General features: G+C 38.3%; 1 protein-coding gene across 2 annotated transcripts in view; it reads right to left on the bottom strand.

Moving 5' to 3' along the window:
* EVA1A (eva-1 homolog A, regulator of programmed cell death) overlaps positions 1–25,027 on the bottom strand; it is an 85,136-nt gene that overhangs the window by 7,233 nt on the left and 52,876 nt on the right. Inside the window, exons 2-3 of one of the 2 annotated variants that reach the window (XR_008700371.1) lie at positions 14,341–14,512; positions 13,638–13,826 (exon numbers count right to left, since the gene is read on the bottom strand). Coding sequence is in view for 1 of the 2 variants with exons in the window: in XM_055540227.1 (XP_055396202.1) it covers positions 14,341–14,392 (52 nt within the window). In the remaining variant the exon portion in view is untranslated. Of the gene's footprint in view, positions 1–13,637; positions 13,827–14,340; positions 14,513–25,027 lie in introns of those variants that run through there. The other variant, XM_055540227.1, reaches the window with a different exon arrangement.

Here is a 25,027-nt window from a genome sequence, read left to right as displayed (position 1 = left end):
TTGTATTGGTTTTGCCATACATCAACATGAATCCGCCACAGATATACACGTGTTCCCCATCCTGAACCCCCTTCCCTCCTCCCTCCCCATACCATCCCTCTGGGTCATCCCAGTGCACCAGTCTTATAATTTATTTCTAATCACATAGTGTTGGGATCAGAAAAGATGCTTGATATAATTTCGATTTTCTTAAATTTACGATGGCTTGCCTTGCAGCACAGCATGTAGTCAATCATGGACAATGTTCTGTGTGCACCTGAGTAGTCTGCTGCTTTTGGGTAGAATGCTCTATAAATATCAATAAAGTCCAACTTGCCTAAAGTGTCATTTAAGGTCTGTGTTTCCTTATTAATTTTCTGTTCAGATGATCTGTCCATTGATGGAAATAGGGTACTAAAGTCCCACACTATTATTGTGTTACTGTCAATTTCTCCCTTTATGTTTATTAGTATTTGCCTTACATATTGAGGCACTTCCATGTTGGGTGCATATATAATTGTTATATCTTCTTCTTGGATTAAACCCTTGATCATTATGTAGTGTCCTTCTTTGTCTCTTATAATAGTCTTTGTTTTAAAGTCTATTTTGTGTGATATGAGTATTGCTACTTCAGCTTTCTTATGAACTCCATTTGCACGGAATACCTTCTCCCACCCCCTTACTTTCAGTGTGTAGATGTCCCTAGGTCTGAGGTGGGCTCTTCTGGATGACATATATATGGGTCTTGTTTCTCAGCAAGTCTATGTCTTTTGGTTGGTGCATTTAATCCATTTACATTTAAGGTAATTATTAATATGTATGATCCTATTCCTATTTTCTTAATTGCTTTGGGTTTATTTTCTATAGGTAGGTCTTTTCCTTCTCTGTGTTTCCTGCCTAGAGAAGTTCTTTTAACATTTGTAAAACTGGTTAACTGGTTCTGATTTCTCTTATCTCTTGCTTGTCTGTAAAGCAACTGGGGTGGGGTTTAGATATCAGCTTGAATCTTTTTCAGCTGGCCCCCCCTCAGTTGCTCATGCCTAACTTCCTACCTAAAAATTTACCAAACAGAAACTGACTCACAGAATTGGAAAAAACTTATGGTTATCAAAGGGGATGGGTCCTACTGTCCTACTGTCTGTGCTCAGAGCTTCAGTAGGAAGTCCACTTAAGAGCCCCTGGGAGGCTCAGCCAAGGATCTCCCCATTAGCGGGTGGTCACCCTCAATGTCCCAAGAACTAAAACCATGCCTCCCCTCACTCTAGGGTGGCTTCTGTGGGCAGAGACTGGTAGCAGGAGCAAGTACAGTAAAAGGAGTGCTATGACAAAAACAGACCAGGATCTGTTGGCAAAAGAGAAAACCAAACTTGAGCTGTAGCTCTACTTTCTGGAAAAACAGGAGAGGTTTCTAGCAGCTAGCCATGTGAGTTGTAAAAACCAGAGAAGACATAAAAGCTTATGAATTCTGCCATATGAGGGAGCAAGAAGTGCAAAGCAGGTGTATAAATACGAGGTCAGAGAGAACCCCAGAGAGAACAGGATTAACAAACAGTATATACTCTATCTGAAGGCAGCTAGCGAAGATTTGAGGAAGTGTCTGATACAAGAAAGGAAGAATCAAGAAAACACATCACCAAAAGATAATCCATCGATAACTGAGCTCAAAAGCAGAAACAAAATTATAATTGATCCAATAAGGAATTAAACATAGCTGTTTTGAGGAAACTATAGACTACAAGAAACACAGAAGACAATTCAATGAAACCGAGGGGAAAATGCATGCACAAAATGAGAAATTCAGCAAAAAGTTAAAAACCATAAAAAAGAACCAAACAGAAATTCCAGAACTGAAGAATTTGATAATTAAAATAAAAATGCAATAGAGAGAATCTGCAGCAGGGTAGATCAAAGACTAGCAACTAGGAAGATAGTGATTTTGAAATAACCCAATCAGAGGCAAACAGAGAAAAAAGAATGAAAAAGTGGGAAGAAAAGTGTGTGTAATCTATGGGATTCAATCAAATGTACAAATATTTAGCATAATTAGAGTTCCAAAAGGAGAAATGAGGGACAGAAAGTTTACTTAAAGAAACACTAGCTAAGTACTTCACAAACCTAAGGAGAGACATAGATAATCCAAGTTTACGAAATTAATAAGTCATCCTACTATCTCAATGCAAAAGACTACCAAGAACTCATTATAATGAAATTGTCAAAAATCAAAGAAAAAGAGAGAATCCTTTAAAAGCTAGAGGAAAAAAGATAGTAAACTTGCAAACGAACCCTCATTAGGCTATCAGAAGATTCATTGGCAGAAATGCTATATAGGTCAGGAGAGCATAGAATGATATGTTCAAATTGTTGAAAGAAAGAAAGCCAGCCAAGAATATTTTATCTGGCAAAGTTATCCTTCAGATATCAAGGAGGAAATGTGCTAATTGGTGACGTGTGCTATGCTCAGTCACTCAGTTGTGTCTGACTCTTTGTGACCCCGTGCACTGTAGCCTGCCAGGCTCCTCTGTCCATGAGGATTCTCCAGGCAAGAATACTGGAGTGGGTTGCCATGCCCTCCTCCACGGGATCTTCCCAACCCAGGCATCAAACCCAGATCTCCCACATGGCAGGCGGATTCTTTACCATCTGAGCCATGAGGGAAGCCATTGGTGACATGAAGATATATTAAAGTATAAAACACACCGGTAAAGGTAAATAAACTGTAAATACAGTTTCAGATTTTGAAAACTCTAATTCTGTAATAGCATGGTGTGTTAACCACTTAACTGCAGTTTAAAGATTAAAGAGTATTAATAACTATAACACTATAATCTGTTAAAGAATCAGATGAGATCAGATCAGATCAGTCGCTCAGTCGTGTCCGACTCCTTGCGACCCCATGAATCGCAGCACGCCAGGCCTCCCTGTCCATCATCAACTCCCGGAGTTCACTGAGACTCACGTCCATCGAGTCAGTGATGCCATCCAGCCATCTCATCCTCTGTCATCCCCTTCTCTTGCCCTCAATCCCTCCCAGCATCACAGTCCTTTCCAATGAGTCTGTTAAAGAATACACAATATTAAAAAGAGGTAAACTGTGACATCAAAATGTAAAGAGGGGAGTAAAATGGTGGACATTTCATATGTGAACAAAAAACTTTCAGTCTTTCACCAATTAGTATGTTAGCTTTGGGCCTGTCATACATTGGCTTTATTATACTGAGATGCATGCATGTGTGCTAAGTCGCTTCAGTCATGTCCGACTTTTTGTGAACCTATGGACTGTACTCTGCCAGGTTCCTCTGTCCATGGGATTCTTCAGGCAAGAATACTGGAAAGGGTTGCCATGACCTCCTCCAGGTGATCTTCCTGACCCAGGGATCAAACCCTTGTCTCAGGCATCGCCTTCATTGGCAGGCAGGTTCTTTTAACACTAGAGCCACCCAGGAAGCCCATACTGAGATATGTTCCTTATATACTCAACTTGTTTAGGGTTTATCATTAAGGAAAATTGCATTTTGTAAAATGCTTTTTCTGTGTCTATTGAGATAATCAAGGAAAGAAAAGGAGATGAAATCATCATAGTACAGAGATACCCGCAGTCCCATGTTTATGGCGGCATTATTTACAACAACCAAGATACGGAGACAACCTATCAACAGACGAATAGATTAAAAAAAATGTGCTAGATATTACAATATTATTCAGCCATTAAAAACAGGAGATTCTACCATTTATAACATGGATGGACTTCAAAGGCATTATGCTAAATTAAATAAATCAGACAGAGAAAGACAAATAATGTATGATATCAGTAACATGTGGAATCTTAAAATGTTGAACTCATAAAAGCAGAGTAGAATGCTGGTTACCAGGGGCTGAGGGGTGGGAGAACTATGGATATGTTGTTCAAATGTACCCATTAGCAACTAGTAGATAAATTCGTTCTGGAGGCCTAATGTACAGCATAGTCATTATACACAACAATATTTATTATAGATTTCAAAATTTCTAAGAGACATGATCTTAATTGTTCTCATCACAAAAAAGAAAGACAATAATTATATGACATGAAATAGGTGTTAGCTAATGCTACAAGAGTGATCATGCAGCAATACAGAAATGTATAACTTTATACACTTATAAACCTTAAATCTATACAATATTATATGTCAAATTATATCTCAACTAAAGAAATAAAGGAAGGAAGGAACGAAAGGAGGGTAGAAGGAAGGGAAGGATGGAAGGGAGGGAGGGAGGGAGACAAGAAAGAAAGGAAAGAAGAGAGAAGGAGGCTAAAATATTAAAAGAGTACTGTTCAGTTGCTAAGTTGCTAAGACTCTTTGCAACCCCATGGACTGCAGTACACCAGGCACCTCTGTCCTCCACTATCTCCCGGAGTTTGCTCAAATCATGTCCATTGAGTCAGTGATAATCTCTAACCATGTCATCCTCTGCCACCCACTTCTCCTTTTGCCCTCAATCTTTCCCAGCATCCGAGTCCTTTCCAATGAGACAGCTCTTTGCATCAGGTGGCCAAAGAATTGGAGCTTCAGTTTCAGCATCAGTCTTTCCAATGAATATTCAGGGTTAATTTCCTTTAGGATTTCGTGGTTTGATCTCCTTGCAGTTCAAGGGACTCTCAAGAGTCTTCTCCACCACAGTTCAGCACTCAATCTTCTTTATGGTCTAACTCTCATATCTGTACATGACTAGTGGAAAAACCATAGCTTTGACTATACAGACTTTGTCAGCAAAATGATGTCTCTGTTTTTTAATACACTGTCTAGGTTTCTCATAGTTTTCTTCCAAGGAGCAAGTCTTTTAATTTCATGGCTGTGGCACCATCCACAGTGATTTCGGAGCCCAAGAAGATAAAACTGTCACTGCTTCCACTTTTCTCCTTCTATTTGCCATGAAGTGATGGCAACAGAAAAAAATCCATCAAATCATCATAATCTCACAACCTGAATATAACTACACACTATGAAGTACAGTGAAGTGAATTTTCTCCCTTCTTTCTCCTATATATATTTACTTGGTTATTGTCAGTTTATATACAACTTATATATTTTACTCTGGATATACTTTTTGGTTGCTTTTACAATGATTTTTTTTTAGAGTAGTTTTACACTCAGAGGAAAATTAAGAGGAAGGTACAGAGATATCCCATATACCTCCCAACCTTACACATGCAATAGCTTCCCCCATTATCAACATGTCCCAGCAGAGTGGTACATTTGCTACATCTGGTACAATTACTATGTTTATTACATGTAACTACATAGACACATAATAACCCAAAGGCCAGTGGTTATACCAGGGCTTGCTCTTGGTGGTGAACTTTCTATCAGTTTCAAAAAATATATAATGACATGTATCCATCCTACAGAGCATTTTTACTATCCTAAAAATCCTGTGCTCCACCTACTCACCCTTCTCTCCAAGGATATACAGTTTATATAATGTAAATGTCTCTGTATTGCTCCATAGTCTTCCGGTCAATCATACGTAATAATGACTACATAGTATTCTACCCAGTGAATTCACCACACATTACAAAAACAGTTTCCTACCTTTGAATATTTAGGTTGTTGCCAATTTCTTTTTATGTTAAAAATGGTGGAAGGAGCATTTTTGTGCTTAACACTACTTTCTTTTTTGCTCGTTTCACTTACAGCTTTTATAATGGATTCTCAGAATAGAAATCTTCATGTCAAAAGGGTATATAATTTTATACCTCTTAAAATACATTGCTAAGTGAATGTTCAAAAATGGTATATTAATTTGCCTTGCCAACAGCTATGTATGAAATTACCACTTTCACCAAACTCTCCAAGAAGATATATTCCAACTGTTGAAAACAATTTTTAATTTTTTATCAGTAAACGGTCACTTTTTTCACAAAAATTTATTGTGAGTCTACAATGCCTTCGACCTAGAGACATAAAGGTTCTTAGCCCTCACCAGATTTCCATATAAAGGGGAATACTAGAAAATAGAAATTACAATACTTTCTTAAATCCCCAAATTTGTGACTATCAATTGAGCAGTGGTGGGCTACACTCCCTCATTGCTGAGATCATCTCCCTCAGGCCAATCTCATAGGAACAGTGATTCAAATTCTGGTTAAATATTACATGGCCTATACAGCTATACTGGCAGTTAAACATCCAAAGAATATTGGTTAAATAGAAAAATAATTCCCCAAAACTTATTCATTGAAAAAATTACCATAAGCAAAGTTAAATGACAAATGCTAAACTGGGGACATTATTTGAAATATGTAACAGAGATGAAGAGCTAATATATAAAGAGTACCTAGAAAAAGCATTAAGAAAAAGACAATCAATAAAGGAAATGAACAAAAAATATTAATAGCTCACAGAAAAGTAAATACAAATAGTTCTTTAAAACATGTGAAAAGATGCTCACTGAAAGCGGGGGTTGGCACACTATGGTTCACAAGCCAAATCTGGCTAGCTAGCTGTTTTGTTACTTGCACATAGCTATGCCCATTCGTTTACGTTTTGTCTATGTCTGCTTGCATGCTACAACAGACTTGAGAGTTAGAATAGAGACTGCATATGGCCTACAAACCTAAAAATATTTACTACCTGTTTTTTTAAAGAAAAGTTTACTGACCTGTGACCTGGATAAAAAAAAATTAAATGACATTTAGATACTATTTTTAATGTATCAGACTGTCAAAAATCCAACAGCTTGAAAATACAATAACAGGGTCTTCTCACACATCTTATGAACAGTAAATTTGTGAAACTTTTTAAATGGCAATTTCGTAATACTTATCTTAAGCAGTAATTTATTTATACTTGGTCAAGCAGTTCTATTTTTGAGAATTTATTCTACAAATCCACTTGATCATGTATGTATGCCATGGTTATTTATTGCAGGTTTGTTTTCCTATTCAAAAAGATTCAAATCATTCCCACTGGAGGACTGGTTAAACCGATTCATCTATATAATGAAAACAGTATGTAGTTGTCTGAAAGAATGAGGAAGCTCTCTATATACTGATATTAAATACTTTTATAATATATGTTCAGTGAAAAAAAGTTAAGTACGATACAGTACATAGGATATGCTAACTGTCTATAAAAGTGGGGAGGATGAGACTGTTGAGCTCAGAGTTTCTTACATCTGCATGATGAGCACTGGAAAGGTGCAGAGAAGACTGGTAATACATCAAACTTTGGGACTGGAAGGAGGGGCAGCTCTGGAGTAAGACCTCTTACTATATGCCCTTTTATATTATTTGATCATTGAACAATATTCATTCACTAACTTGTTGAATACCTAATAGGTACCAGGCCCTATTCTTGTGCTAAGGATACGGCAGTCAATAAAAGAAACACAAATCTCTGTGCTCCTGTGAGCTTACATTCTAGTAAGCTAGTAATGAGATAGATAATAAACAAGATAAATAAAATAGGTGGTATGTTAGATGGTGATAAGGAGAAAACAGAAAAACATAAGAAAGAAGATATGATGTATTGAATGTATGCTGGAGGCAAGGAAGTTAACAGAGTGACCAGAATCTCATTAAGAAGGTGATTTTTAAGGAAAAAAAAAAAACCTAAAAATAGAAGAGTGAGGCTGAAGAATGTATTATCAATTAAAAACATTGAATTAAAAAAGAGCAACCATTCAGTTTAATTTTTCAAACAATGCTCTTAGAAGTTATTAATATTAATTATTAATAAGATTATTATTGATGAGATTATATCCTTATTTTAATTTACTGTATTATGATCTCAAGGGGTATTATGATTTCAAGTAGTTAAAACAAGAAGTGTTTACGGCTCCAATTTAAGTGCTGAGATAGAGGAAACTAAATGTGTAGGGAGAACACATGGATGATCCTTAGGTGGATGGGCACCTAGGTCAGAATGGGGAGTGAGGGGAGAAGATGGCTGAGTGAGTTCTAAAGACTAGGAAGGAGTTAGCCAATCCAAGACTGAGTGAAAGAATTCTTGGAAAAGGAAATGGCTGTGCAAAAGCAAAGAGATGAGCAAAGGCCAGGCAGATGGTTCAGAATAACCCAAGTGAGGTCTTGGTCAGGGAGGACTATAACTAAATAAGAGTATGGAGATGTCAAGGTAAGCATTAAAAGCCCTGGTAAGCCATATAAAAAACTGCAGATTGGAGTACCTCAAACTATCCCTAAATCCCTTCTCCCTTGCTTGTCTCTCTCCTAGCATGTTTTCTAAATCCCAACATGACTGACATCTTGGGATGGTTAATTCTTTGTCATTGGGGTTGTCTTATGCATTGCAGTATGTTTCTCTACCCACTAGATGCCAGTAACAGTCCCTCTTACCTGTTATTACAACCAAAAATATCTCCAGACATTGTCAGAAATCCCCTTATAGGGCAAAATCACCCCTAATTACGAACCACTGGTCTGGAAGTTGAAAAAGCTAGAATTCTCACTTTTCCAGCCTCCCTTGCAGCTAGAAATCACTACGTGACACAGGTCTAGCCAATGAAACATGAGAGGTGGTCTACTGGAACTTCCTTCCTTTTTTATCTTTTCAATCCTTACTTGAAAGGCAAAAGCAACAGCAGCAATTTTGCAGCCATGAGATGATAAGCATAAAAGAAAAACCATAAGAGTCAAAGAAGCTGGCCCCTACATTTGTGAGCTTATGCTAGCAATCACCTACCTCCAGACTTTTCCCATAGGAGTGGGTTTGATAACTCCTATGCATTTAGGCTACCAAACTGAAGGTTTCTATTATTTGCAGCTGAAAACAATCCTAACTGTTAAAACATACAAAAGTGTTTGGATTATTTCCTAGATTCTAAAAATTAAAAAGAATTTCATCATCATATCTACATTTTACATTTCACTACAAAACACAGGCAATAGAGGTTGGTAGACCATGGAAAATACCATTATGGCAAAGCAGGCAAAAACATGAATGAGATTAAGTCAACTCAGTGATAGTGGGAATAAAGTAGAAAGGATGCATTTCAGGGACATTGAAAGGTGAAATGGATCTTATAAATGAAATTGTAAATAATTGGATATGGGCAGTGAAGAAGATACATCAAAGGCTAAAACTCATACTTCTGGTGTAGGTGATGTCCTAGATAGAACACAAAATATAAGGAGCATATTTAATTTGTAAATGATGCTACTGACAAGAGATTAATTTCCAAAATATACAAACAGCTCATAAAGCTTAATGTTAAAAAAATAAATAAAAAATGGGCAGAAGACCTAAATAAACATTTTTCCAAAGAAGACCTACAGATGGCCAACAAATACACGAAAAGTGCTCCACACTACTAATTATTAGAGAAAGGCAAATCAAAACTCTAATCAAAACCAGTCAAAATGGCCATCATTAAAAAGCCTGCAAATAATTAATGCTGGAGAGGGTGTGGAGAAAAAGGAACTGTCTTAACACGGTTGATGAGAATGTTATCTGGTGCAGCCACTATGGGAACAGTATAGAGGCTCTTTAAAGAACTAAAAATAGAGTTACCATATGATCCTGCAATCCCACTCTTGGGTATATATCTGGAGAAAACTCTAATTTGAAAAGATACATGTACCCCAACGTTCAAAGCAGCACTATTTACAATAGCCAAGGCATGAAAGCAACCTAAATGTCCATCAACAGGTGAATGGATAAAAATATGGTGTGTATACACACACACACCACAATGGACTGTTACTTAGCCATAAAAAAAAAATGAAATGATGCCATTTAAAGCAACATAGATGGATCTAGAGATTATCACACTAAGTGAGGCAAATTAGAGAAAGATAAATATCTTATTATATCACTTATATGTGGAATCTAAAAAATGATACAAATGAACTTAATTACAAAACATAAATAGACTCACAGACACAGAAAACAAACTTAGAGGGACCTCCCTGGTGTTCCAGTGGCTAAGACTCCATGTTGTTAATGCAGGGGGGCCCAGGGTTGATCCCTGGTCAGGGGATTAGATTCCACATGCTACAACTAAAGATCTCACATGGCACAGTAAAAATTGAAGAGCCCGCATGCCACAACTAAGGCCTGGCACAACCAAATAAGTAAATAAAAATAGATATTTTAAAAAACAAACATGGTTACCAAAAGGGAGAAGCAAGAGAAGGAGAAAATGGAAGTTTGGAATTAACATATACATACTAATACTACTATATATAAAATAGGTAAACAATGAGGTCCCACTGTATAGCACAGGAAACTATTCTCAATATCTGGTGATAAGCTATAATGGAAAAGGATCTGAAGAAGACTTTATATATATTATATACATATATTTAAAGAGGATAATATTCCATTCCAGGCCAAGTTGAATTTGAAATGCTTATGGCCCATCTAAGTGGTAATGTTCATGACATTTAGATACTTAGATAGAGAAGTCAGAAAAAGAGTAAAGCAGTGGTGTGTATATATATATATATATATATGTCAAATTTTTAAATTCCAATAAAATAACATTACTTACTGCAAAAGTAATATCAATGAAGTATAGAATACTTAATAATACAACTAAGCAAAAGAGAATTAAAAATACACAGACATATTCATACAATCCCAGCATCCAGATACAGTTTGTAGTATAAAAATACATATGTATACAATTCATATATGTATGAATATATGCACTTGACAGGATTATACTGCATATGCTGGGTGGTAGCAGACTTTGTTTACTTAGTAGCACATCATAAACATCTTTCTATTTAAATTAATATTCACCTACTTTTATGATTTTTTTTTTTACTGTTATAAATAGTTCTGAGACAAACTGTCTTCACAGTAAAATTTTGGCCCATAACCATAATTATTTCACTAGGATAAATTCCTACTTGTGGAATTGCTGGCTAAATGTTGTTTTAAGGCTTTTGACAGGTGTTCCCAAATCGTTTTCTGCAGAGGCTGTGGCAATTCATAACCTCATTAGCGTATGTACAAACACGCATCTCCCTACACTTTCTCCAAAACTGAAATTATAAACATAATCACGCAAATATTTGACTATTTTATAAAATAAAAATGTTAACCTGTTGCTTTCATTTTGCATTTAATTTCTAAAACCTGAGCTGCTTATGTTTTTCAGCAATTTGTATTTTTTCTTTGGCAAACTGCTGATTCTTATCCTTTGCCCCTTTTCTTTTAAAACATTTATTGATTTGTAAGAGTTCTTTACATATTAACTTTAACCTTTCTTCATTAATGCAACATTTTATTCTTAGTTGCATTTGCCAACTAAGGGTACATTTTGATAAACAGATATTTTGAATTACTGGAATGGTCAAGGGTTGAAATGGTGAAGAATGGGAAGAATGTGAATGGGAACAAGATGTATCCAAAAGCAAATAGAAAGAATGATGCAATATTAGGCTCAGCAAAGGCTGGATTCCATGAATTTCTAATTGTGTCAATCTTCAAAGTTTTAAGAGTGGTTTCTTGAGTGCAGAGAAAGAAAGGGGAGAAAGGATTCACTTAAGAGTTGGAATTTTGCCTGTTGGTTTAGTCAGAAATGAGACACAGGAATAAGGGAATTATGTGTATTAGCAAGGGTGTTGCTAAAATGATGGATCATATGAATGAGGCAATTGATAATCTGGGAGAAGCTAGGAGAGGTTAGGGGACACTATATTCACCTTTGAGAAATGAAATATTTCCTGCCATAAAGCACTAAATTCTTTAACTTGGAGTATCTGGTTTTCTTTAATTAACAATCACCTGATGTTAAGACTACCTGCCCCTTGTTGCAAAACTTCTATATAATTTGGCTCCTCCCTTGCTTCCTGGGAGCAGTTCTCTCAGGGTCACTTGAAATGCTGTCTTCCAGGCTTGAAACCCCCCAAATTTCCACTGAATAAAATATTACTCTCAATTTTTATTAATAGGTTGTGAATATTTTTTAAGTCAACACTTTAATATTTTAAATGTTTTAATTAATTTCCTTTATAGTCAGGCAGTGTTCTAGACCACACTTGGGATGAATTTTTAGCCACCAAATCTACTTACTAGTTCTAATGCATTTTATTTTAGCTACTCTACTTTCCATTTCCTTGCATTCTCTTTTTATCTCAGCCCATATTTAAAAGAAAAATTATTTTCCTGTATCCTAAGCAATATTTAATTCCAGAATATGGAGTGGGAAGGAAAAAGTTTGAAGGAGGAAGAAAAACAGGGCCACGTACCCTTTCACCATAAGATCATAAGACACATGGTAAACCAGGGCATTCAATGAGTTACCACATTCAATGATCACAACTCAGGGTTATGCTGGCCAAAATGGAAATCTGCCAGGTACTTCCTGTGCTGAGAACAGTTTCAAAGTCCAATAACCTGTTTATTCTCACCAGAGGTATTTTCTTACAACAGCTTATTTGCAAGTGTCATCTGAGACCTTGGAAACTTCAGACCCTCCCTGCCATACCCCACTTCATTTTGGGGTGTTTTGACTTGACTATAGACTTGAGGAGACCATCATTCAATTGCTTGTGAAAACATGATACCATAGTTTCAAACATCTCTTTTCCAGTTCCAGTGTCCTTTCTCCCCAGAATAGCCTAGAAGAAAGGGCAGAACTGGGATTCCTTTGATGTGTGGGTACCCAGGTAAGGAGGCTCCTGGAACTAGAACTTCCTTTTGATACTGAGCAGGGTCCTGTGGGTCTCCGGGGCACAAAGCCTTTCTATGTCCCCCATTTTTTTGATTACAGAAAATAGCCTTCATTCAGCCTCCATGACCTTTGCTGAGTTCCAATGGGTAGATTCTAGCAGTTGTTAATTAGGGAAGGGAGAGAATGCAAGACTGGGGAGAAACAGTCAAGAGAAACAAGTTACTCAGCCTTGGGGCACAGTCCTGGTTCCCCATCAACAGATACACACAATATCTTTGGGCTGTTTTTCAGATACTAAAACCCCCCTCCAACTGGGAGAAATTAACAGTTAATGATGGTATGTTGACCACAAACATGTAGACCCAAACTAGTTGGAACCTGAATGTTTATGATGCTGCATCCTACTTGCCATCAACCTACCAGAAGAATGCCCATGAGCTGATCATGCCCTCTTTGAACAATTACTATGAACTTTCAATCTTCTCCAAGTGGGAACACACAGTTTTTTGAGGCAGGAATCCACTGTGTCCCCCTTTGCCTGGCAAAGTAATAAAGCTATCCGTTTCTAGTTCACCTAAAACTGTCTCCGAGATTCGATTTGGCACCAGTTTATAGAGAAGCTGAGCTCTTGGCATCACTTTGGGAAGTGAGGAGCTGACTGATGACCTGAGCCTTTGCTGATCTGAGAAGGGAGAACCATGGACTCAATACATGTGAAGATGACATGCTGCATCTTGCCAACCACTAAGGAGCCAGCCAAGCTCCTGAGAAGTCTTCCATTCTAAAATCAGATTGCACGTCATCCAAGATGCTCTCTCAGCAAGAAGCCATGAACTTCCTTTATTCTCAATCCTGGCTCAGATTTGACATTGTAAATAGAAGAGTCAGGTTTTGTATCTGAACTCTGAGGTCATCACATGTCAACCCTGACTAGAGAACTAGAAAGTAAAACCAGGCTCTCAAAGGACATATATTCAGAACCTCAGTCCCTTCCTTTTTATACAATAGAGACATTAAGATAAAGAAAAGTCAACTACCAAAGCTTAAAAAACTCACTCCAGCAGCAGAAAATCAGTTTGGTCATTGAAACCATTGAGCATTTTCATGCATTTTAAAAATTTTCCAGCTTTATTGAGGCATATTTTCATGTATTTTTAAATGACTCCTTTTATATGTACAGCATCTGTTCTCAAGAAATGATCTTGAGAAAGTCAGCCAGCTTCCTAAAAGAAAACAACCTGGAATCAAGGAAGAGGCAAATACTAGACTCTCCCAGACTCATACTTTTTGTTTCCATGTCTCCCAGAGAGTTATCAAACTTCTCCACATAGCCCCCCAAACACAGACCACACACACACACACACACACCCTAAGCAGGGTTGAGAACCACTGCTTAGAAAAAATCAGGCTGAGGCTACTCCATTCTGGCCTTTCATATCAGAGTTAAATGCTTAATGACAGAAGCCAACAGCAGCCCCAGGCTACTTCATTCACTCACTTGAGCCCAAAAGGAAACCAAACATTATATAAAGCTCTTAGAACTCCTCCCATTTGCCAAATTAGAGAAAACTTAACTTTCAAACCAGATTTTCCATTCAAAACTCAGTAACACAGAGCCCCTCTGATAAGTCTGTATACCATTTTTCTCCTGAGTAAAAGGCCAGAGATGGCCACTCAGGAAATGACTCTGCCCAGCCCAAGGCCTCAGACCTGGCCCAGCTGAGACTGGACAACTACCTGAGACAAAGGAATAGGCCGCTAGGATATTGCTGAGTAAAGCCATGTCCATGCATTCGAGGATCACCAGTTCCGTGTTGTGGCAGAAGGGCAGCCTCGATGTGACATCCAGAGAAGGCCTCCTGGAGATGCTTTAGCTGGATCAAGGTGGCCACCCTCCCTCTCTTCTCTTCTGTTTGGGAACACAAAGTGAGTGATGAGAACACATTCTGATTTCCTGAAGCTGTGTTCCAGGTAGCCTGGGCTCAAGAACAAAAGTCAGTTTAATTTCCCAGCCAGGGGGCTGCAAAGACCTGAGGTTTTATTCCCTTTGCTATAACAGCTTCTTGGCTTTCAAAGAAGCAGTAACTGCTTAGGTCGTTTTTTCCTGGCCTTTCTCCTTTCTTTTCCCTGCATGCATGCGTGCTAAATTGCTTCAGTCATGTCCGACTCCTTGCGACCCTATGGACTATAGCCTACCAGGCTCCTCTATTCATGGGATCCTCCAGGCAAGAGTACTGGAGTGGATTGCCATGCCCTCCTCCAGGGGATCTTCCTGACCCAGGGATCGAACCCATGTTTCCTGCATTGGCAGGTGGGTTCTTTTCTGCTAGCACTATCTGAGAAACCCTTCTCTTCCCCATCTCTTTCCAATTTCCCATTTAAACATTTCTCCCTCATCTTTCTGTGATGTTTCATTTCATTCTTGCTGGTTTGTCTATGAGGTGCAGTCCATTGTAATTTTAGTCACTGCATTTTAACCCCAAGCCACAGCCTGCTCTTCACTTGGCTATGCTTTTCCCTGTACTGTTGGCACTCGGGTACTTTGATCAGTTTGCCTCATCCCATATATCACCAGATGTGGGTTCTTGGAAATGGATCAGAGCTGGCTATTTTAGAACTGCTAAAGTGGTTCCAGTTCTAAAATGCCCCCAAGAAGTTGGGAGCTCAAGCATGTTCCCTGCCCCTAGCTCCATGACTCCACTGTGATAGTGGTGGGCTAACCAAACACACATGCAGTGCTATGAGCTACCCATCAAAGGAACTGTATCACTGGGGTTCCAAAGAGGAACTTGGGATCTCAGTATTCAGTGGCTCAGCCTCTGGCTGGGGGGACACATTCTTTCCCCAGCTGCTACCGTTGCTCAGGCCCAGCATCTTCATTACCCAGTTGATTCAATGAAGCCCTGGCAGACAGCTGAGGCTTTCAAGTGGCAAAGATTTTAATGATTCCTATTCAATTGCCACTCTCCAGCTGAAAACAGGAAACTGAGTCACAGGGTATGGAGGGATGTCAGGTTGGGGTAAGTAGTGAAGTGAAGTGAAAGTCACTCAGTCGTGTCTGACTCTTTGTGACCCCATAGACTATACAGTCCATGGAATTCTCCAGGCCAGAATACTGGCGTGGGTAACCTTTCCCTTCTCCAGGGGATCTTCCCAACCCAGGGATTGAACCCAGGTCTCCTGCATTGCAGGCAGATTCTTTACCAGCTGAGCCACAAGGAAAGCCCTGAGGAAAGTAAGAGAAGCAGAAAGCTCCAGTCCTTGCAGAAGAAACAGGTTCTCAGATGGGTCACAGACATTGGTAACATGGATCACATATAGAGGGCTTGGAGAACCACAGTTCCATAGGTGGGTGGATGGGTAACAACAGATAAGGCAACTCTCACTTTGATGAATTCCAATGGGCTTATGGAAGATTAAAGCAAGGAAAGACAGACCAACCCACAGGTAAGATAGAAACCAACATAAGGTCCTTGGAGCAGCCAGAGGCCTAGAGAGAAGCAGGATGAGGAGTGGGAGCTAGGGGGCTCTGAGAGGGGGCTAGATGCTGCTTAGGGACCCCTGTATTTCTGAGCCCTCAATGCCATTTGAGTTCCTAAATGGTGACAGCTAGATGATATAGGTGAAGACTTTGAACCACCATACTGAGTTTAGAGACTGAACTCTGAACTGAAGGTCTAAGGACTACAGGACCTAGGAAGAAAGTGAAGTCAATGAAAAATGGAGTATGTAGTGGGACAAAGCTATTTCAGGTCCATTCCCTCATTTCTATCCCCATCTAAGATTTACTATAGTGCAAATCTCATTTCATTTCTGTGAGTTTTCTAATAGTCTCCTAACTGATGCTTCTGCCAATAACTCTTCCTATTCAACCTAGCACCCACTCTCACCAACAAGATTATCTTTATATATAAAGTACAAATCTGATCATTTCACTCCATAGTCCAACCCTTCAACTAATCCTCATTAAACTTAACAACACATATCTACTTTCACAATATATGACCTCTATTTTAGCTCCTAATTCATCTCCTAATCAAGTCTACACTCTTACACATATACCTAGAGATAGAAATATGCCTAATACTTCAAAAATACTAAATTACTTTCAGTTCCCCAAATATACTAAGGTCTTTTACCTTTTCATGCTTTTTGTTATACCCTTCCTTTTGCCTAAAAGCCCCTCCTCCTTTTATCTGTCTGGTTAATGTTTCCTTTAAGAAATAATTCAAAAGTTCTATGATAGTCTCAAAATCTCGAAGACTTCCCTTTTTAAGAAATAGAAAAATCCATACTAAAATTCATATGGAATATCAAGCAATCCAAATAACCAAAGCAGTCTTAAATAAACAAAAAAAGCTGGAAGCCTCACCTTTCCTGATTTCAAAACATATTACAAAGCTACAGTAACCCAAACAATATAGTACTTGCATGAAGACAGACATATAGATAAATGGAATAAAATAGAGAGCCAAGAAATAAAGCCTTATATATATGGTTCGATTATTTTCAACAAAGGAGCCAAGACCATACAACTTGGAAAGAATAGTCTTGTTGAGAAAACTGGATATCCACCTGTGAAAGAATGAAGTTGAACCCTTACCTTACACCATAATAAAAGAATTTAACTAAAAGTGGATAAAAGACCTAAATAGAAGAGTTAAAATTATAAAGCTCCTAGAAGAAAACACAGAGGAAAAGTTCCATGACACAGGATTCAGCAATGATTTCTTGAACTTTATATCAAAAGCACAGGCAACAAAATAAAAGTAGATAAGCCGGACTAGATCAAAACGTAAAACTTCTGTGCATCAAAGGATACATTCAACAGAGTGAAAGGGAATCCATGGAATGGGAGAAAATATTTGCAAATCATACATCTGATGAGGGGTTAATATCTAGATTATATACAGAACTCCTACAACTCAATAACAACAAAAAACAAACAATCTGATTTTTAAATGTGCTAAGAGCTTGAATACCCCTTTCTCTAAAGAAGATTTATGAATGACCAATAATCCATGAAAAGATGCTCAACATTACTAAGGAAGTGCAAATCAAAACACAGTGAAATACCTCCCCACATCCATTAGGATGGCTACTATTAAAAAAAAAAAAAAAGAACAGAAAGGATCAAGTATTTGAGGGGACTTGAGAGGAACACTTGTACTCTTGGTGGGAAGGTAAAATTGTGGAGGCACTATGGGAAATAGTACGGCAGTGTCTCAAAAAAAAAAATTAAAAATATGATTCAGCAATTCATCTCTGGGTCTACAACCAAAAGAATTGAAAACAGGGACTCAGATATTTGTTTATCAATTATGAAGCACTATTACAGCAGCCTAAAGATAAATCAAGGTGTCTATCCTCAGACAAATGGATAAGCAAAATGTGGTATATGCATACAAAGGAATATTACTCACAGTCTTCAAAAGGAATGAAATTCTGACACATGCAACAACATGGATGAATCTTGAGGACATTGCGTTAAATGAAATAATCCAGTCACAAAAGAACAAATAAGGTATGATTCCACTTATATGAAGTATCTAGAGTAGTCGAATTCATAGAGACAGAAGGAAGAATGGTGACTGTTAGGGGTGGGGAGAAGGCAGGAATGGGAAATTACTGTTTAATGGGTGCAGAGTACAAAGATTCAATTTTGCAAAATGAAAAGGGTTCTGGACTTAGATAGTGATAATGGTTGCACAACAAAGCAAATGTACTTGATGCCATTGAGTTGTGCATTTAAAAATGACTAAAATAAAGTCCAGAGATAAGTCCACGCACATATGGACACCTTATCTTTGACAAAGGAGGCAAGAATATACAATGGATTAAAGACAATCTCTTTAACAAGTGGTGCTGGGAAAACTGGTCAACCACTTGTAAAAGAATGAAACTAGAACACTTTCTAACACCATACACAAAAATAAACTCAAAATGGATTAAAGATCTCAATGTAAGACCAGAAACTATAAAACTCCTAGAGGAGAACATAGGCAAAACACTCTCTGACATACATCACAGCAGGATCCTCTATGACCCACCTCCCAGAATATTGGAAATAAAAGCAAAAATAAACAAATGGGACCTAATTAACCTTAAAAGCTTCTGCACATCAAAGGAAACTAATAGCAAGGTGAAAAGACAGCCTTCAGAATGGGAGAAGATAATAGCAAATGAAGCAACTGACAAACAACTAATCTCGAGAATATACAAGCAACTCCTACAGCTCAACTCCAGAAAGATAAATGACCCAATCAAAAAATGGGCCAAAGAACTAAATAGACATTTCTCCAAAGAAGACATCCAGATGGCTAACAAACACATGAAAAGATGCTCAACATCACTCATTATCAGAGAAATGCAAATCAAAACCACTATGAGGTACCATTTCACACCAGTCAGAATGGCTGCGATCCAAAAGTCTACAAGTGATAAATGCTGGAGAGGGCGTGGAGAAAAGGGAACCCTCTTACACTGTTGGTGGGAATGCAAACTAGTACAGCCACTATGGAGAACAGTGTGGAGATTCCTTAAAAAACTGGAAATAGAACTGCCTTATGATCCAGCAATCCCACTGCTGGGCATACACGCTGAGGAAACCAGAAGGGAAAGAGACACGTGTACCCCAATGTTCATCGCAGCACTGTTTATAATAGCCAGGACATGGAAACAACCTAGATGTCCATCAACAGATGAATGGATAAGAAACCTGTGGTACATATACACAATGGAGTATTACTCAGCCATAAAAAGAATACATTTGAATCAGTTCTAATGAGGTGGATGAAACTGGAGCCTATTATACAGAGTGAAGTAAGCCAGAAAGAAAAACACCAATACAGTATACTAACACATATATATGGAATTTAGAAAGATGGTAACAATAACCCTGTGTATGAGACAGCAAAAGAGACACTGATGTATAGAACAGTCTTATGGACTCTGTGAGAGAGGGAGAGGGTGGGAAGATTTGGGAGAATGTCATTGAAACATGTAAAAAATCATGTATGAAACGAGTTGCCAGCCCAGGTTCGATGCACGATACTGGATGCTTGGGGCTGGTGCACTGGGACAACCCAGAGGGATGGAATGGGGAGGGAGGAGGGAGGAGGGTTCAGGATGGGGAACACATGTATACCTGTGGTGGATTCATTTTGATATTTGGCAAAACTAATACAATTATGTAAAGTTTAAAAATAAAATAAAATTAAATTTAAAAAAATGACTAAAATAGGAAATTTTCACAATTTTTAAATTAATAATAATATAAGCTATTGATGAGGTACACAATAAATTTTAAAGGTTAAATTTTAAAGATTCTTTAGAGAATTCTGTAATCAAATATTGATTTTCAGTTAACAGGAATGGTAATAGAATTATAGTGATAGTAAAATTGAAGTCAAAATACTACATGATATAACTTATATGTGGAATCTAAAAAAATACAACAAGCTAGTGAGTATAACAAAAAAGAAGCAGGCTCACAGATACAGAGAAATAGTGTTTACCAGTGAGGAGAACGAAGAGGGGAGGAGGAATAAAGAGTAGGGGATTCAGAAGTACAAAGTATTACGTATAAAATAAGCTGCAAAGATACACTATACAACACAGAGAATATAGCCAATATTTTATAATAACTAAAAATGCAGTATAATGTTTAAAAATTGTGAATCACTATATTGTACACTTGTAATTTATGGAATATTATACATAAAAAACACTTTGATGTAAAAAGTTGAAGTCAATACAATTCTAATCTGGCTTAACTTTCTGTAAAAGCTTTTATTATCTCACTTATAAAAAATTTAATGTAAATAACTGTATTCTATCACATTTATAGATTAAGAGGAAAAACATATGTCACTGAATGTAAAAATGTGTTTGTGTAAAAATTAATAAAAATTCATGATTCTTTTTAAAAAAGAATAGTTTAATGAAGCAAAGCTTCAAATGCTCCAGACTCTTTTCTTCTCTATCAAAGTATCCAAATATTTTTCTAACATTGCACCTATGCTATTGTAATTGGAATTATCAGTTTACTGAAGAGGCATCTTACAAATCCTTATTATCCTGGTACCTGATGAAAGGAGGTTCTCAATAAATTCTAGCTGATTGAAAAACAAAAAGAGCAATTAGGCATGAGCTTTGTATGCATAAGAGCTTCCCTAGTGGCTCAAACAGTAAACAGTCTACCTGCAATGCAGAAGACTTGGGTTTGATATTGGGTCGGGAAGATCCCCTGGAGAAGGGAATGGTTAGCCACTCCAGTATTCTTGCCTGGAAAATTCCATGGACAGAAGAGTATCGCGGGCTACAGTCCATGGGGTTGTGAAGAGTTGGAAATGACTGAGTGACTAACAACATTCTGCGTGGGTGAGTAAGTCTCAGAGAGTATTTCTGAGTAGATTTTAGAGTGAGCCACTTTGAAGACTAAAAGGACAACAGGGCTGACTGGTTCTGAGTCGGGTGGCAAGCAGGGTACTTCCTCAGGATTATGAGAGGACCGCATACAAGATGGAAGCTTGAGACAAGAGGTCCAACAGGGACAGGAGAAAAGTCTCGCAGTCTTCCAAGGTAGTAGAGCCTATAAGGAGGTACATGAACACGGATACCTCCTCCCCCGAGGGACAGGGCCTTTTTTTTTTTATGCATTTCATACCCCAGTCTGCCCCAGGAACAAAATTCAGGAAACAATTGCTGGTCCTCAGACACTGATGAAAGATTTGTTCCAATGGGCTTACTTGGTTTTCAGTAATAGGGATATGGCCAGAAAGTCTTAACATACCCAGAGAAATATGTTAAATATGGTACAACCTTCTCAGTCTTAACCCAAAGTATTGGAAACCTTAGCAACCATAAAGAGTATGTAATGGGGGTGTCAGGGAAAAGGAAGGGGCACACTTTCCTAGAAACCTCTTTTGTGCAAATCAATGGCCAGCTGTTTTTACATTCCTTTCTGTTTGTGCTTGATTGTCCCATCCCTTTAATGGGAAGAGATTTATTAACCAAGTTAGGGGCTTCTCTGTTTCTTGAGGGCCACGGTAACCACCCTTATCACCAAGTGGTTCTAACAGAAAGTAGAAAGTAACAGATAAAAGCTGAAACTAAAATAGAAGCCTTAGTAGACCCTATAATGTGGACTATCAAGGTTCTGGGATTGGCTGAAGATATCCAGCCAATGATTATTAAGTAAAAACGGTTTAAGAGTGTTTAAATGTAAGGTACAAATTCCTTAAGCCTAGGGAAGATCCTCAGAAATGTTTGTAAATAGACTACCAAAATGGGGGGCCACTACAATAATCATGGACTTCCCAGTGGCTCAGAAGGTAAACAGTCTGCCTGCAATGCAGGAGACACAGGTGCAGTCCCTGACTGGGGAAGATCCCCTGGAGAAGGAAATGGCAACCCATTCCAGTATTCTTGCCTGGAGAATTCCATGAACAGAGGAGCCTGGTGGGCTACAGTCCATGGGGTCACAAAGAGTCAGACATGACAGAGTGACTAACACTTTCACTTTCACACTAAGCATAGCTAACATTTGGAGGAATTTTAGGCCAAGGCCTTCTCCCTTAAGCTAAATGGTAAAACAAAAACATTCCAGCACAGGCAAATGAGTATGTCAGTCCTTCCATATCACTGGGGTAGCCACCCAAACTTTGAGAAAAAAAAAAAGAGAGAGAGAGAGAGAGGGAGAAAGAAATAAAAACAAACCATCTTTGTTTTACAAATTTAGTCTTTACAAGACCAGAAGTGTGGCTCCAAAAGTAACCTGAAGCCCACCAATCCTTTTTTACCACTCCCAAAACCTTATTTTTCTCAAAAGGCTTGTAAGTATTAAAAAGAGGGGAAACAAAGTCATCCTAGGAGAAATCTGCCTATACCTTCAAAATGTAAATGTTCATATCTGGTATTCAGGGGAACACCTTATCTCTGCCATCTTTTTAAAATGTAAATTTTAAAAACAAGGGTAAAGAAATTGAGAACTACAGTTGTCAAGGATAAGTTAAAATCCTAAGCGGATTCATTTCGATGTTTGGCAAAACTAATACTATATTGTAAAGTTTAAAAATAAAATTAAATTAAAAAAAAATCCTAAGCGTCATTTCAGTAAATATTGGCCCTCTAGCCAAGTGAGCCTGATTTGTTCCATCTGCTAGAAGTTCTAAAGAATAGCAAGCAGAGACAAGAAAGCCTTCCTCAGTAATCAGTGCAAAGAAATAGAGGGAAACGATAGAATGGGAGAGACTGGAGATCTCTTCAAGAGAACTAGAGATATCAAACATTTCATGCAAAGATGGGCAAAATAAAGGACAAAAATGGTATGGACATAACAGAAGCAGAAGATATTAAGAAGAGGTGACAAGAATACAAGAACTGTACAAAAAAGATCTTCATGACCCAGATAATCACAGTGGTGTGATCACTCACCTAGAGCCAGACATCCTGGAACACAAAGTCAAGTGGCCTTAGGAAGCATCACTGTGAACAAAGCTAGTGGGGGTGATGGAATTCCAGTTGAGCTATTTCAAATCCTAAAAGATGATGCTGTGAAAGTGCTGCACTCAATATACCAGGAAATTTGGAAAAGTCAGCAGCGGCCACAGGACTGGAAAAGTCAGTTTTCATTCCAATCCCAAAGAAAAGCAATGCCAAAGAATGTTCAAACTACCGCACAATTGCACTCATCTCACACGCTAGCAACATAATGCTCAAAATTCTCCAATCCAGGCTTCAACAGTACATGAACTATGAACTTCCAGAAAATTCAAGCTGGATTTAGAAAACACAGAGGAACCAGAGTTCAAGTTGCCAACATCCTCTGGATCACTGAAAAAGTGAGAGAGTCCCAGAAAAACATCTACTTCTGCTTTATAGACTATGCCAAAGAGTTTGACCATATAGATAACCATAAACTGTGGAAAAGTCTTCAAGAGATGGGAATACCAGACCACCTGGCCTGCCTCTTGAGAAATCTGTATGCAGGTCAGGAAGCAACAGTTAGAACCAGACATGGAACAACAGACTGGTTCCAAACTGGGAAAGGAGTACGTCAAGGCTGTATATTGTCACCCTGTTTATTTAACTTATATGCAGAGTACATCATGAGAAATGCTGGGCTGGAAGAAGCACAAGCTGGAATCAAGACTGCCAGGAGAAATATCAATAACTTCAGATATGCAGATAACACCACCCTTATGACAGAAAGTGAAAAAGAACTAAAGAGCCTCTTGGTGAAAGTGAAAGAGGAGAGTGAAAAAGTTGGCTTAAAACTCAACATTCAGAAAACTAAGATCATGGCATCTGGTCCCATCATTTCATGGCAAACAGACGGGGAAACAGTGCGAACGGTGACAGATTTTATTTTGGGGGGCTCCAAAATCACTGTAGATGGTGACTGCAGCCAGGAAATTAAAAGACGCTTGCTCCACAGTTCAAAAGCATCAATTCTTTGGTGTTCAGCTTTCTTTATAGTCCAACTCTCACATCCATACATGACTACTGGAAAAACCATAGCCTTGACTAGACAGACCTTTGTTGGTAAAGTAATGTCTCTGCTTTTTAATATGCTGTCTAGGTTGGTCATAATTTTCCTTCCAAGGAGTAAGCGTCTTTTAATTTCATGGCTGCAATCACCATCTGCAGTGATTTTGGAACCCCCAAAAAATAAAGTCAGCCACTGTTTTCCCATCTATTTACCATGAAGTGATGGGACCAGATGCCATTATCTTAGTTTTCTGAATGTTGATCTTTTAGGAGCTATTTCAAATTCTAAAAGATAACGCATGACCAATCTAGACAGCATGTTAAAAAGCAGAGATATCACTTTGCTAACAAAGGTCTGTCTAGTCAAAGCTATGGTTTTTTCAGTAGTCATGTATGGATGTGAGAGTTGGACTATAAAGAAAGCTGAGTGCTGAAAAATTGATGCTTTTGAACTGTGGTATTGGAGAAGACTCTTGAGAGTCCCTTGGACTCCAAGGAGATCCAACCAGTCCATCCTAAAGGAAATCAGTCCTGAATATTCTTTGGAAGGACTGATGCTGAAGCTGAAACTCCAATACTTCGGCCACTTGATGCGAAGAACTGACTCATTGGAAAAGACCCAGATGCTGGGAAAGATTGAAGGTGGTTGGAGAGGGGGACAACAGAGGATGAGATGGTTGGATGGCATCACCGACTCAATGGACATGAGTTTGAGTAAACTCCCGGAGTTGGTGATGGACAGGGAGGCCTGGCATGCTGCAGTCCATGGGGTCACGAAGAGTGGGACACGAATGAGTGATTGAACTGAACTGAGGTTTATCATAGCTGTTCTTCCAAAGAGCAAGCGTCTTTTAACTTCATGGCTGCAATCACCATCTGCAGTGATTCTGGGGCCCATGAGTCTCACTGTTTCCATTGTTTCCCCATCTAT

The sequence above is a fragment of the Bubalus kerabau genome, chromosome 11, assembly GCF_029407905.1.
Source record: "Bubalus kerabau isolate K-KA32 ecotype Philippines breed swamp buffalo chromosome 11, PCC_UOA_SB_1v2, whole genome shotgun sequence".
In the NCBI taxonomy this organism is placed as follows: Eukaryota; Metazoa; Chordata; class Mammalia; order Artiodactyla; family Bovidae; genus Bubalus; species Bubalus kerabau.
This window is presented reverse-complemented; position numbering and strand designations above follow the sequence as displayed.